Here is a 16,382-nt window from a genome sequence, read left to right on the forward strand (position 1 = left end):
CAGCTTATCACCATAAAGGGAACTGAATGTACTTGAATCCATACTGTTAAGGTCCGTCCCAGTGGGATGTGTGTGTGTGTTATTCTACAGCTGGGTGTGGTAAATGTTTATAAAAAGAAGCAGCCCCAAGAAGAACGGGGGGATTTTCACTGACTGGGCCAGAAGTCTCGATTCGCACAGACTGTTATTTTGAATGAACTCTCACTGTTCAAGAATAACTTATGTCTGTAAAGTCATTTCTTTTGATCATTAAATCGTTGCTGCAATTATGAAGACCCAGAAGAACGTCCACCTTTTGAAGACACTTCAATATCAAATTTATTTTAGGAACTAAATGTCTCGTAGCTGAAAGAAGGCCAACCAGTGGAGGGTCAGAAGGTTCAAAGATTATTTATAAAATCAATGAAATAATTATTTAGAAAAACAAACAAAAGCAACTAAAGAAGGAAGAAAACAAAAGACCAAAAATAACACATTTGCAGGAACTATTTGTTCATTACTTCAATCGCTCATTACAAAATTCATTACTTTATTTGTTACTTTGTTCGTTACGTCATGTATTACTTTATTTTTCAGTTTATTGTATTATTATTTTATTCATTACTTCATTGATGGCTTTTTTGTTAGTTTGTTCATTAGTTATTTTGTTTGTTTGTTTAGTTTTTTTCAAAAGATAAAAATGTTTTATTTTTTATTAATTTTGTTCTGTTTGCTTTTATTGTTGGAAGTCAAAATCCATGACAGGGACACAGTGAATCCTCTTCATCCTCCTCCTCCTCCTCTGATATTTAACCTATAAATCAGTGAAACAATTTGCATTTATGTTATTTGGGTTGATTATAACCAACATTTTGAGTTAAAATGCAAACAGTTAAATTTCACTAAATTTCATCAGTTATAATTCTACCAGTTTTTACACTTTTAAGGTGAAATTGAATATTCTAAATGGGGTTAGTCTAATTAGTAGTTTATAATTATAATTAATGTTGGATGTAAGAAAAAAGACTTATGCTAATTAATAATAAAAGTAATAAAACAATCATCTCATCTTGAATGTGAACAAAACAAAGGAGATGATTGTAGATTTCAGGAGAAACAGTGTCAGATCAAACCCTATTACCATCATGGGAGAAGAAGTGGAGATGGTTGAGGAATATAAATACCTTGGTGTTCATCTAGACAACAGACTGGACTGGAGACTCAACAGTGAAGCCATTTACAAGAAGGGACAGAGCACTTCTTGAGGAAGCTTAGATCCTTCAAGATTTCCAGCAAGATGTTGCAGATCTTCTGTAAGAATGTTGTTGTTGAGAGTGTCATCTCCTCTGCCATTATCTGTTGGAGCAGCAGCATCAGAGCCAGGGACCTAAAAAGGCTCAACAACCTGATTTAAAAAAAAAAAAAGCTGCTTCTGTTCTGGGGATGACTGTGGAACCTCTGGAGATGATGATGCAAAGAAGGATTTTGCATAAAATCAAAGGACAACCCTGACCATCCTCTTCATTAGACCGTCATCGGAAAACAGTCTCTTTAGTCAAAGGCTTCTTCAGATTAGCTGTAAAACAAACCGCTACAGGAGATCTTTCCTGCCCACAGCCATCACCATCTATAATAACTCCTTGATTTAAATGAGCTACGTCAACATTTAATTTCCCTTTGGGATTAATAAAGTATTTTTGAATTGAATTGAATTGAATGTTCATATTCATCTGGAATACAGGAAATATCTTTAATTTCACTTTTTTTCGGTCAGGCCTACCAGTTTGCTATCCTGCCTTTTGTCCCATCTCTGGCTTTTTGTATCTTTATGAGGTGCATGAAGGCAGCCTTGACTCCACTTAGCCTGTCAGGGTTGAAGGTCCTTCCTTATCTGGACTACTGGCTCATTTACGCCGCCTCTCTCTGAGAAGCCCAACAGGTGTCATCCAGGGTCCATTTCCCATGTCCTGTCTGTTGTTGGTGAGTCTGGAGAAGAGTGCACTCATCCCAACAAAGCATACCTCCTTCATTGGCATGTATCTGGATTCAGTGAGCATGCTTGACCACAGACTGAGGGGAGCAGATTCAATGCCTGTCTGACGACCTGTCGAGTCTGACTGTTCACACATGGCGTAGGCCTCTGGGGATGCAGAATCCTCTGCCTTGATATTTCTAGGGCTGCTTCATCTTTGTCCTTTACAGAGGTGGTGCAGTGCCTTCTGCTTGGAGCCTTATCCCACACAGGAAGCTGAGAGTCTAGGTTAATCACAGGTGCAGGACTCTTTTCAGACCTTGGGAGTTAGAAAAGTTTCATTTCTTTTTTTTTTTTGCAGGGTTTCCCAATGGGTTTAGTACAATGCAAGTCAGGAGGTTTTAACAACTGATGCCTCCTCCCTTGTTTGGGGGGACAATCTGGCAGATCAGGTCAGCTAAGGATGGAGTGTGGCACTTTTAGCAGTGGAGTCTGTAAAACTCCTTACCATCTATTTGGCACTGAGGCACTTCTCACCCTTTTCTCAGAAGCAAGTGTCTGCTTGTACAGACAGTCAGCCCCTCAGCTATGTCCCTCTTGTCCCTCATGGAACAAGAGGGACTAGGTCACTGAAGTTCCTGAAGGTGGCTCACAAACTGTAGATGCAGGCTTATCCTGGGTCGGATTCCTTAAGAGCAACATACCTGCCTGACACGAAAAGTTCCGTGGCAGACTACCTCTCTTGTTGGAAGTTACCTTCTGGAATGTGGAGGTTTCCCCCTTAGGTAGGGCAGATGTTTTGGGATCAGTATAAGGAGGCCCAAGTGGACCTTTTTGCTTCATAACTCTTGGCCAAGCCCTCCTCTCTATTTATTCCCTCTAATAATGACTCTTCACAGAATGGAGTCCTAGAACCACCAGCCTTTCCTGGTAGTGCCCAGGTGGCTGTCAAAGATTTGGTTTTCCATGTTGCTCAGCCTGTGTTGGAAAGAGAGCCATTCCAACTACCAATGAAGCTGGACCTGCTGTCCCAGCTAGATGGGAAGGGATGGTACCCATCTCTGGGTCATCTTCATCTCACAATCTGGGCTTTGAAGGATCTTGGCAGTCCCTGACTAGCCTGGAGTCCTCAATTGAATGTTACAGAACGCTAGATCTGCATTAAAAGTTTATGAGCATTGTTGGGCAAATAGGGGTTAGACCCTATTACTTGTCCTCTGCATCGTGTACAAAATCAATTCAATTCAAAAATACTTTATTAATCCCAATGGGAAATTAAATCTACAGTATCTTTTTGATGCCGGAAGCGCTGCCTCTGTTTTGGAATTTTATGTGGCAGGTATATCAGTCAACCATTGTTGCATATTTGACAGACTGGTTGGTGGACATTACTGGGTGACACAATGTCTGCATGGTTCTAGGAGGCTGTGTCCTCCCAGACTGAGACAGGCAGCCACTCGCCTCATGCATTGGGTTTGAGAGTCCTGCATGTGCCACCTTTTAAACCAATGGCAGGAGCAACATTGAAGTTGCTATCACTTTGCTGTGTCCAGTCAGGGCGCTGTGGCTGTATGTGGCAGCAACACAGTATTTTCGGCACTCAGAACAGCCGTTTGTGTGTCCCGCTGTAAAGAATAAAGGACGGGCCCTGTCTAGACGCAGGCTGTCACATTGAGTTGTAGACACTCTTAAAAACTCACTTTTTTACACTAGCTTTTATTTCAAGTTTAGTTTTAATTCCATCCGATCTTTTATATTGGGATGTGTTCTTGTTTTAGCTTGTTTTTAGCCTATTTTATTGTAACTATGAATTTTTACGTTTGATTTTCAGAATTAATTTTATTGTCCCTTTTTCCTGTTTGGTTTTTAATCAGCTTGTCGACTTTGTTAATTTTAACATTGGCATTTTTGTTAATGACTTTGACATTAATAAAATGACATGTGACTTGTCGCATACTGCTGCCTCTTCAGGTGAGTAACCCTTAAAGGAGTGTTCTTATAGGGACATTTATACAGTGGCATCCTAGGCAATCCCATGCACATTTTCCATGTTCTATTGCCTCAAAGAAGCCCAGTGGTTCACATTTAGCATCAGCGTTTCCACTACTAACTTCTACAGCTGACCAGCAGGATGGATGTTCCTCATGACATTGCTGGTATAAGTCATCTACTTTGTGTTATGCTACTGGCAGACAAGAAAGAATGAAACGGCACAGAAGTTGCAAATAAAACTGTTTTTGTGAGTTTCTGGTCTCCTGGAACAGTGAGAGAATTCTGAGAGACCAGAATTGTCATACTGCATGTTATTCATAGGGGAGGAGTGCAGGTACGCTACACATCACATCCGTGACTTTGTTGATTATAATATCTCAAACTGCACACTGTGAAGATGCATCCATTTTGTTTACTGCTACTGACAGTCATCTACAAAGCTTCAAATCTATAGTTACAAACTTAACTTTTTTTATGACTCTAACAGTTTTGTGTAAAGAAATAAAGTAACTTGTTTTCAGATGTTCCTACCAGTCATCGTCCACATCTTGTTTCTGTTTTGGAGTCAATCATTTTTTTGTACTTGAACTGCTGATCAGGAGCACCCCTGGACTCTGATGGGATCTGACTCGGGGAGAACTGGGATTGTTACTGGTCAATAATACCTTGTAAATGATTTAGTCTAAAAACAGACCTTTCATCTGGTTTTTACGACGTCTTAAGTTCACGTATGAAAATGATTAGAAAACCAAAAAAAGCACCAACCTGTAAGTCAGTTTGTTCTGATATAGAACCTGGACTCATAGGACTGAAACGAGCAGTTTAAGTAAATAAAGGTCAAGCATTTTTTCCTTCAGCCTCTTGGCAGTTCAGTTCTGTGGTGAGTACCCGGGTCCTCGGGTGTTCCTGACAGGTGTAAAAACCTTCCTGTTGATCTCACTGTCCTCCTTCATTTCTTCTTTTTTTCCTCACGCTGCTCTTTGATGGATCATCTTCATCACCATCTTCCCCAGGCTGCCGTCAGTCAGACATGGGTCCATGCAGTTGGGTTTCATTCACTTTCATCTCTCCATCCTCTGCATCACTTTTCTTCTTCTGTTTTCTGAATGTTTGAACATCGGGTTGCCATATCCTGAAATCTTTCAGACTTCAGTAATGATCTTAGACTCATCACTTCAGATTATATTACTGTTGCATTTAATCAGAACCTTGTGCTGGTTCTTCTTGATCTGGGTCGTATTTTTTAGCAAACTACAATTCTGGTGCAAGTTGGACCTGATGCCATCCAGCAGGTTTCACCTTCTGCTCTGGTACATGAAACTGTTCAGATAAAGGTCAACGAACTACTGATGTACCACTTGTCTGATTGATCAGAACCCAGTTCTGCTAAAAACTGAACCAAAACCTTAATTATTATATGCTTTATTTTACCAGGAAAAAAACTCACTGGGATTAAAAAAAAATCTCATTTACAAGAATGCCTAAACTGGAAAGGGTTTCAGGAAAGCTGAGCAGTGAGGCAGGAAAAACATGGAGGGGTTTGGAAGGAACATGTTATTTTTTTGTTTGTTTATTTTTTAAGGTGCAGCAGACCAGGCAATCTGTTCTCGGTACAGCTGTGGAAACCAACTAGTTGTGGCCAAAAAAAGTAAACAAAGTCACTAATTAGTTTGATTAAAAATGAGGAGTTACTCAACTTTTGACAAGAAAACCCCCCAGATCTGAGCAGCCAGCTCTCAGCTGAAATTAAAAGCTACAGACTAATTTGTCACACTGAGAATGGACACATGGTTAATTTTTAACATATCCTTATAGTCCCAACAAGTGATATTTTTAAATCTGGAACCTGCTGGAAACCCCCCCAAAAAAACTTACTTTCCTGACGAACTGCAGTTTGCCGCGGAGTGAGACAACATGGAGGAGGAAAGAGGAAAAGTGTCACCACAATTATTCTTCTCTACCAAACCAAACCTCATGTGCACATGCACATAGATAAAAGTGGTAGCAGCTGCAAATGTAAATTGCTTCTATTAAAAGCAAAACATAAGACTCTTTCATAAAACTGTTCCACGAAATAGCCGCAAAGACCAGTCTGTGTTTGTGCTGCCTCTGGCCGTTTAAAAAAAAATCGCCAACGGAGCTGGCTGCATCCTGCACTGATGCGAGCTTTCAGAAATAAAGTGAACATCGCAGAACCAAAATAGGCGTGGAGCAGAACTCTGCTGCGTTGACAAGAAGAGCAATGCACTGAATGTGTGACAGACACCTCCCTAGTACCATTTTCAAAATATGACAAATTAACTGAGTTTAACAATGCAAATGTAAAGTCATGCATCATTATTAGTCTTCCCTCAGTAATAAAGCTGTTTGTTGTAGTTTAATCCTGCAACTGGGTTATCATCACTAGGGTTGGGCATCGTTTGAATTTGAATGATACCAGTTACAATTTTGATTCGTTGTTTCGAATCCGGCTTGTAACAATTCTCTATCGATTCTTTTTAAGAGGCAATATATGATGTAACCTTTCTGTGGCACTTTTCAATTTGTTACACCAACATCTTTGCTTTGAATGCTATGGTGAACAGAGTGGCACATCACGGAGTCAGGTCAATGTTACATTTTCAGGTTGTTTGTCTAAGAAAAAAATACATGGGCTAACGTTAGCTGGATCTTTGCATTTGAGTTGACCCATTTGAGTATAACTTGTTAGCTGCCTCAATGTTAGTATAAGACATATTTTATTGATTTACTTGATTCTGACTGATGTGTGATGCTATGATGAGGCCATAATCTCTGTGTCCAAGCCTCCAAACAAAAGTTGGAGCTCCATGTTCAAAAATCACGACCTTATTTTCACTCAAACAGACTAAAACTGACAAAACCTAACACTTAACACACTACACCCTAACTGTAAAATCCAAACACGCAAAATATTACAAATCTCATTACTTACTCCTCAGCTCACTGTTTTATGTTTATTTATTTTTTTATTTTGCTGCGGCTGAACTTCCTTCAATTTTTGCGCCTCCTTCTCCTTCCTCCTGTAGATATTTTGGCTCTAGACTAATAACTTTGGATGTCAGTTAGAAAGGAGAGGGATGTGTGAGTTTTTTTTTTTTTGGGGGGGGGTTCGGATGGAAGTATTTTCTCCCGGAGACGCTCTGTCTTCGCTGCGTCTTTCTATAACATGCTTCAAGTAAGACAGTGATTTTCAGGAAAAGTGGGGCGTGGAATATTTATCATAACTCAGGCTGTACTTGGCTTATCAACACAATTTTAAAAACTGGTTTATAGTTTGAAATCTGTACTTTGACACAAATTGAAACAAAGTCTCAGAGAGGGCGCATCTTTCCCGCCAGAGCAATTTTATACCGGTCATGTGACTTGGACATGCTGGCACATCCATCAACTCCAGTTAAGCCACACTTTTAATTGCTGCAGCACATTGTCCGTAGTTTCACGGACACTTCCTGCAAAATCTCCTTTGTTGTTGTTCTGCAGCGGCTTCTTAAGGGTATCAAAACTAGAACTTGAAATTTCTAGAATTCATCCCGGTTCCAATCAATTCTCGAGACTCGTTGCCGAACCCTAGTCATTGCTGAGCCAAGTTGACCATTTCGACTCTGTTACTACCTAGTTTTGTGGCATAAAGGTGCATTAGGGAGAAATGATGGTGTTACAGCTGTTCTAGTCAAATCTTGAAAATAACTTTACATGTTATGTTTCAAAATCTTTTTGGGATTTGTTAGTGCTTAGAGTATGTGTTGGGGATTACTATCAGCTACTTCCACACCAAATTTTAGCTTAATATCTGTAAAATTTGACTGCATTATAGCCATTTTTGTGTTTGCTAAGGTTGATATTCTGTGCAGCCATCTTGATTGGGGTTGACTCTAAAAGTTAATCAGTTATAGAGTTTCATCCAATGACTAGCTGAGTTTTATTACAGTCCCTAATAAATACATTTTTGTTAAGACAGACAAACCTTTTGCTTTTTGAGCAGAGGGCGATAAATCAGTTCCCTTTCAGTCGATTCACTTGGTACAACACATGTACGCTGAGGGGTGTATTCACTAGCCCACCAATGGCCCAATGTACTTCTGTATGCATTTCCCCCAGTGGAAATGATACTGCCTGTACAAGAGAGGGTGCGCAGACATGGTTTGTCTCTGATTTTGGTGGCACCCCCGATGGCCTGCAGTTATGGTATGCAGAGATAATCAGCCTGCTGGCAGCGGAGCCCTGGCAACTCCCTGTCCGTCAGGATCTTCTCACTCAGGCAGGTGGGGAGATTCTGCATGCCTACCTGCTGAGAGGTCCAGCTTGTTAGCTAAAGGCCTTCACCCCGCTGTAGTGGCGACAATCCAGAGTGCAAGGGCATCCTCTACTAGAGGCTTATATGCCTACAAGTGGCGGGCCTTTGAGCAGTGGTGTGAAGTCAAGCACATTGTCCCATTTCAGTGCTCAATGGTGGATGTTTTAACATTCCTGCAGGAGCTGTTGGATAAAGGGCTCTCTTTTTCCACAATGAAAGCAGCTATTTCTGCCTGCCATGTTGGTTTCAATGGGGGTCACGCCAGGAGCTCATCCCCTGGCTGTGCGTTTTTTAAAAGGGGTCCGTAGACTGAGACCCGTGATTAAACCCTGTGTCCCTCCCTGGGACCTTACTGTGGTTCTTGAGGCTCTCTGTGATTCTCCATTTGAACCTTTGGAGTCAGTGGATATGAAGTTTCTTTCATATAAGGTTGCTCTGCTTCTTGCTCTGATAATTGCAAAGCAGGTTGGAGACCTCCATGTTTTGTCAGTGAATCCCTCCTGCATTCAGTTTTCACCTGATGGTTCCAAGGTCATGCTGCAACCAAACACAGCGTATCTCCCTAAGGTTATACCTTCAGACTACAGCTCCATGACTATTGAGCTCTCAAGCTTTTGCCCACCTCCTTTTGCATTACGCCTTGTTGGAGCAGAGAAACAAGGAAAACATGCAGGACGGTGGCCCTCGAGGACCAGGATTGCCCACCCCTGGTCTAGACTCTAGACAGAGACTCTCCCACTGTATTATGGAAGCTATTTCTCTAGCTTACAACAGCAGGGGGCTCCCAATCCCGCATGGTGTGAGAGCGCACTCCACCAGGGGTGTAGCAACATCCTGGGCTCTGTTTAAAGGTGTACCCGTGAGTGATATCTGTGCTGCGGCCAGCTGGTCCTCACCACACACATTTGTTCAGTTTTATCATTTGGATGTGACAGCCCCTTCAGTGGCTCACTCTGTTCTTTCTGCTGGGACTAAGGTGCCGCACTAGTGCGCTGTATTAACCCAGGTTTGATGGCTGCTCTGCGGGGCGTTTATATATGTCCCATAGTACATATGTTGTACCGAGTGAATCAACTGAAAGGGAACGTAATGTTATGCATATAACTACTGTTCCCTGAAGTAGAGGAACGAGGTACAACACATGGCTGCCCCTCTGCTCAGCCGGGCTCGGTGAAGAGCGGCTATTGAACTGAGGAATGACAGTGATGACGGACGGTTACATAGTGCAGGTGGGCCCTGTCACTTATATCATCACGTCATTTGCCTAAAGGCGCGATTAAAGGTGTCTTCAGCCAGGACACGCGGGAGCGTGATATCCCATAGTACATGTTGTACCTCGTTCCTCTCCTTCAGGGAACGGTAGTCATATGCATAACATTACATTTTCAAGGAGTTTTCGTTGCCCAGTTCTGACTTGGATCAGTAAACGGTCAAGTTAGCAGGCAGGATTTATTTTTGCAAATGATTTGTTTTAAAGGTTTAACTTCTGGTTATGAAATGTTCAGATATGCTGTTCTCTTGCACAAGATGGTCTGTTAAAACATCTGCTGTGATTGGTCAGTTTCTGTGGCCTGAACAGACTCCACCTACTGAAAAGGCTCTGCCCACCATCTGCCAGCTTGCTGCTGTACACATGCAGTAGTGTCCTGCGGTTTTAATCGTGTCAGAGCGTCCTGATCTGATGGCGAGCTTGTTGCACTCATGCGACTTTTAGTATCATGCTAGCTTTGGCAGAAACAGATAATTGAACATATCTCAGCTTTGATGCTTTGATGAAGATCTCATCAGATCTGATTGATCTTCTTGTAGCTGCAGCCCCTCCTCTGCATTCTATAATGCATCTGTGCTGCGTGTGTGCTGCTTGCTAATGCAGCATTCAAATGATCTGGGAAAACTGTAGACTGAGAGGGTTCTGGTTCTGACGAAGGAGTTAGTTTATTCCCACATGATCTGAATGTAGCCCTGCTCATTGTCAGCTCAGACTCCTTATTAACTCTAACGTGATGTCTGTGCCCTGCCCACAGCTACGGAAGGTGGAGAGGGACAAAAAGACGATGGACTTGGAGATTGTGGAGCTGACCAACAAACTGCTGGATGCCAAAAACACCATCGACCGACTGGAAGAGCTGAACGTGAGAACAAACACACCTTCCCACCAAGGCTGGTTTCGATGGGAATGCTCTCCATACAGTGATTTCTTTAGCTTTTGATTGACAGCTCACTGAGCCATTCCATTTGGTATCCAGAGAGTTCATTGATCCTTTAGATTCAGCTGTGAACAGCCTTTGGTTTTTGGACCAGGACTGGGTTAGACTGCAGACTGTGGCTCTGATTGTTTTCAGTGGATTAAAACCTCTGGAATATTTAAGCTCATTCTGAACAGAACCAAACATTTAGTCCTTGAATGAAGAAGAACCATTGTCACAGACTGGTCATATCAGATTAATGTACAAATTATGTTAAAGGCGTCACTGTGGTCCAGTGGTCAGGTTCACGGCACAGCCTTTCTGTGTGGAGTTTACATGTTCTCCCCGTGCCTGCATGGGTTTTCTCTGGGCACTCTGGTTTCCTCCCACAGACGAAAAACATGCATGTTAGGTTGATTGGTAACTCTGATTTGTCCCTATGTGTTAGAGAGAGTGTGACCACACAGTGACCACTGGAGATGGGCACCAGCTCTCCGTGACCATGCACAGAAAAGCGGCTAAAGAAAATGGATGGATGATGTTGAAGTAACTTGTGGTTCTAGTTCCAGAAATGACTGTTTGTGTTATCAGACAAGCAGGAGTGTGCTGGGTGTGCTGAGCCCTGAGCTGTGTCTGTCCCTACAGTGGTGAGCCCTGAGCTGTGTCTGTCAGGCTGTGCAGGGATCAAATTTGGTTCTGTGTTAGGTGGTTCTGTTATCTTTCAATGGTCCAAATCTAGCTGAGCTAGAACTCGTAGTTTATCAACCGACTGGTTGTTGGATCTTGGCGTCTGTGGAGTGGTTCCTGTCATTGCTGCTGCTGTGGTAACCGTCTGTCTGCCTCAGAGCGTCATGTGATTAATGAACTCCTGATGGTCCAATTGATCTCTGATTAGGGGTCAGGCAATATGCTACACTCAGCGCGCTCAGACTGTATGAGGCCACAGCGCTGCTCTCTGAGTGTAATGAATAAACCCGATGACACAGGTGGAGACTGATGAGGAGGCTGTTTCTGATGGACAGATGTCACATGATGAATTGACTGTGTGTGTGTCTGTCTGCAGGAGCGCTACAGACAGGACTGCAACCTGGCTGTTCAGCTGCTCAAATGCAACAAGTCCCATTTCAGGAACCACAAGTTCGCTGACGTAAGTACAGACAGTTGGTGGTGGTTGTTTTCTTCTTTTATGTATGTGGTGTTTGTTTTGTAGCTTAAATAGAATATTTATCAGTGTTTAGAATAAATGCAGTTTAAATCATTTAAAATTATTTTTGTTTCATTTATGTATTATTTCTTACCTCCGTGTTCAGTTTATTTATGTTAAACCTAAAATAAGTTGTTGATGTGATTTGCTCATAAACAGTTCAGCTCAAACGTAATTGGTTGAGAGAAAACAGAGGTAAAAAAAAACTAGGAATTTAATAAAGGGAGGAAAAGTAATCAGGAAAAACGGCTAGATTACAGTAATTTGAAAATGTAATAATTAATTTTTTTGTTGCAGCAGAATACAGAAAACATTAAAATAATGAAGTATAAAATAAGTACTTTATATCCATTTTATTTGAATATATAGAGGATTATACATTTGTATAAACAATTATAATTGTATATAAATATACAAATATAAGAAATTTGGTTTTCAAACACCGATACTAAAAGCATTTTACAAAAAACCTTTTAATACTTTCTTTAAAATAAAAGTAAAAAACATGCACAGTAGCATAGAAACAGCATAATAACAAATTAACAAATTCAAAATGAAACCAATGCAGAAGTTAAAGTGAAAATAAATTTATAAATATAGGTAGGTGTTTAGGTTGCTCAATTGATTCTTTTTTTGTTGTTGTTCTTCCATTTTTTGTATTTTCTGTCTTTTAATGTTTCAGGTTTTTTTTTTTTAGTCTGAATTTTCTTTTCTTTTTCTTTTTCCTTTTACATGTGTTATTTTGGGTTCTAAAGGGGCAGAACTTATTTGTGTGGTTCTGGGTTTTTTTGCACTCAAGTGAAAGTTGAAGCTCGGAGCGATGCAGGCCCATCAGGACTCATTATGGGCACCGCAGAGGATTAGGGTTGAAGTTCCAGACAAAGTTTTTTAGTTTTGGATCAGAACAAAAATAAAATTTGACTCATAAGGTTTGGGCTGCAAGGCAACAGTCTGAGGTCGGTTCTGTTACTGACAACTAGGGTTCAGATTTAATGTAATCCTGCAGTCTGAGTTACCTGAGACAGGTGAGGCAAAACCCAGGACAGAGTCCTAACTCGTTATCAGACTTTAATCAGACCTGATCAGGTCTCATCAGCAGTAAACCTCAGCAGAACATCCTCACATGCATGTTACCTGCCGACCTTTGGGCCCCAGGTGTGTTCACCTGCTGTTCGGTAATGTCTCAGCTTGGAGACAGATGTTTAGTCCAGGTTATGATGTGCTTCCTGTTTGTGAAGTTTTAGATGTAGAGCAATTTTTCCCCTTGCAGATTAAAACCAGAGAGGGGAGTCACAGACAGAAAGTGTGTGTGTGGGTGTGGGTGGGTGGGTGATTGATCCGGGAGTTGATGGCTGCATTAGATCCATTAGACTTTATGGAGATCTAGCATCACGTTCCAGGAAACGCATCATCACCATCACTGTGCCTCTGTGAGGACTCGGGAAGTATAAACTATTGGTCTGAAGGTGTAAATGTCTCAGATTAAACCTTTTTCACACCTGATATCAGGTTACCTCGGCTCCTACACTCTTAAAATGTCTGCAATTTGGTTTTGCTATTTTTCAGGTCTGCAGAAATTCGGAAAAATGAAGAGAGTTTAAAGAAACAGTTGCCTTTTCAAAAATGTTAAACTCAAATTATTAAAAACTGCTCAGACAAATATGGTAATTCTTTTTTGTTTGTTTTGTGTCCTTAAAGCTAGACACTAATTATGATGTTAATTTAACTACATCAAACCTTGAGTTTAAGGTTTTATCCATTAGTATCTTTCTTTCTCAGTTTCTGATTTCTCATTTAGACCACACAGGGGTCTTAAGGGCCAAAAGGGGCCCTTGAATGATCTCCATCTAGTCCCCAATCTTCTTAAATGAAAACTAAACACATTTATGAAGTTGGCATTTCTTGAAAGAACGCAGAGGGACTAACGTTTTGTGTTAACTCCTCAAATGGAGCTGGACAATAACTTAAGGACAATAAGCTCCTGTTGTTGAGCACTGAGGCTGTCGGGAAGCTTGTGCTTAGATCCATATATTCCCAGGATCCCCTTCTGCTTAGTGACAGATTGTAGCGGTTTCCCGCTGCTGTTTGCAAACTCTTGAACAATGTGTTGTTTTTGTTGTTGTTGTGTTGTGTGTTTTAGCTGTTTTATTCAATTGTTTGTGTTAAAAGTGCTGTACTTTGTCCCTCCTCTTGATAACTTTGCTAAGCCAACTTTACAGTCAGTTTTAGTTTTGTCTCCATCGTTCAGTTTAAAATCTGTCCACACAGCTGACGTTGTTCCTCTTCAACTGCCTGACTGAAAGGTGAACGTCACGCTGCCATGAAGTGGTATTGGTACCGTGGTATTGGAACACTTTTATTTTGTGAATACCAGTATGCGCACACTGTAACAGAGATACCAGATACTGGTATCAGTATTGGTGCATCCCTATGAATGATTCTTGGCTACTATGTTATTTAATTTTAGCTCAATATCTGTTACAACAAGTTTTGTGTTTGCTAAGGTCACTTGGCTGTGGTAGCCGTCTTGAATGGCATTGACTCCAGAGTTAACCAAGCATCAAACTCTTTCTTTGCCTGGTTGTTTATGGTTACAGAACAAGATTGAACATAAAAGCTTCAAAAGCAAAAAGACACTTAAATTAGCTTATTTTAAGATAGCACAAGGGAAAGTCTACAAAACTGTAAGTCAGTCTGCTGGAAATGTCTGGTCTTGGTTTTAAGCATTGGTTTCTGTTACACATACAGAATGCAACAGAATTGTCACAAGGTAGTCCAAGGTATTTTTTTCTTCTTTAACTTTACATTTAAGGTCCAATGCCCCCTCTCCCAGTTTTGGTTTTTTCGTCCTGTTATTTGGATGTAGCTGATAGTGTCAGCCCCTCTGTTGCTATATTTTATAGTGATTGGTGACGGTAGCATCCCTGCCCTGTCTCCCGATCTTAGCCTGTTCGTTCTGCCTGCGGTTGCACCCAGGTCTGTTTCAAACATGGATGGCTCCCACTGTTGTGCGGATTGTGGAGCCGTGCTACGGGCAGATGATGGTCACGACCTGTGCCCTGCCTGCCTTGGGCATGATCATCTGAAGGAGGCCCTGTCAGAGGCCCTGTCAGAGACCCCTGCATGACCTGCAGTTGCATGCCCTGTGCTGTGAGGGTGACTCAGCTGGCCCAATTGCACCCCGGGGGTGGCAATGACTTTCCACCTTCTGGACAGGTGGCGCTCAAAGTGCCGGAATGAGGCCACAGTCTCTGTGGCGCCTCCTAAGAAGAGGTGAGCCAAGTCTGATCAGGGCCTTTCCACGAGAGTTGATGGATGCGTTACCTTGGTTGCCTCTGCCTTTCACTTTAGGAGTGAGGAGGAGGCACAGTCATCTCGTGCAGAGACTGGCTCACTCTTTATCTCAGAGTGCAGCTAGTGACAGCTCTATGTGGGACATCATGCGTATGGCATTGAGGCAGCTGCAGATGGACGAGTCCGCTCCTGGAAGCGCCTTTTTAAGGCGCGGACGGGCCCCTTATCCCTTCTGTCCCCCTTCTGTGGGCGGGACCCTAGACCCTTTTCGTGCCTCTCCACGGATGGTCGCAAGTTGGCAGCTATGCATGAGTCGGTTAAGGCAGGTCTGGATTGTATGCCTGCGGTTGAACCTGCAGTGGCCTCACTCATTGTGTCATCAGATGAGGCTCTGCATCGTGATGTTCGGTGCCCACGGGCTCAATGTAGTGTTACAGATGACTTCCTCTGTAAAGCTTATAATGCCTGGGCACGTGCTGGCTGACTGGGCAATTCTTTGGTGCACCTCATGTTTGCCCTCTCTTCATCCCTACAAGACACTAATGGTGCCACTAGGACAATTGGCTTTAGTGATGCGGCACATCAGGCTTTTGCACTGATGACCAGGGAGCTTGGGCGCGTAATGTCTTTTCTGGTCCAGGCTCTTCCGCAGGACTGGCTGGCTCAGTCTACTTTGGCTGAAATATGCCGTCGGACCCTCCGTAGTGTTCCTGTGGTACCTGGGGAGTTGTTTGATCCGGCTGCCTTGGAAGCGCTGGAAAGGACGGTTCAGGCCGCCACCTTGGGGTTGCGATCGCCCTAGTGGATTTGATCCTTGGGTTGCACGGCAGAGACTCAGCAGGGACTTTCGTGAGCCAGTCCACCAACCAGCCAGGCAGGCCCGTGCTGCAGACTATGGCCGTCGCCCCACCAGGACCCCTAGGGGGCCATGGGGACAGGCGGTGATGCCGCCAGGCCAACCGTCAGATATTTTTCTCATCAGCAGCTCAGTTACTGGGCTGCTCATGCTGAGGTGAAGGAAGTGTCCATCCATCCATCCATTCTCTTCCGCTTATCCGGGGTCGGGTCGCGGGGGTAGCAGCCTAAGCAGGGGGACCCAGACTTCCCTCTCCCCAGCCATTTGGGCCAGCTCCTCCGGGGGAATCCCAAGGCGTTCCCAGGCCAGCCGAGAAACATAGTCTATCTCTAAGGGAGAGCCCAGACACCCTGCGGAGGAAACTCATTTCAGCTGCTTGTATTCGCGATCTCGTTCTTTCGGTCATTACCCAAGCTCGCGACCAGAGATGGGGGTAAGAACGTAGATCGACCGGTAAATCGAGAGCTTCGCCTTTTGACTTAGCTCTCTCTTCACCACGACAGATCGGTACAGCGCCCACTTCACTGCAGACGCTGCACCAATCCGCCTGTCGATCTCCCGCTCCATTTTTCCCTCATTTGTGA

At 42.8% G+C, this 16,382-nt stretch overlaps 1 protein-coding gene across 1 annotated transcript in view; it reads left to right on the plus strand.

The window, feature by feature from the left end:
• Positions 1–16,382, plus strand: part of tjap1 (tight junction associated protein 1 (peripheral)) — a 53,421-nt gene that overhangs the window by 24,560 nt on the left and 12,479 nt on the right. The window contains exons 8-9 of the mRNA XM_017434467.3: positions 10,283–10,390; positions 11,508–11,591. Of these exons, the coding sequence (XP_017289956.1) occupies positions 10,283–10,390; positions 11,508–11,591 (192 nt within the window). The remainder of the gene's footprint in view (positions 1–10,282; positions 10,391–11,507; positions 11,592–16,382) is intronic.

Source organism: Kryptolebias marmoratus, linkage group LG22 (assembly GCF_001649575.2).
Source record: "Kryptolebias marmoratus isolate JLee-2015 linkage group LG22, ASM164957v2, whole genome shotgun sequence".
NCBI classification, from domain to species: Eukaryota; Metazoa; Chordata; class Actinopteri; order Cyprinodontiformes; family Rivulidae; genus Kryptolebias; species Kryptolebias marmoratus.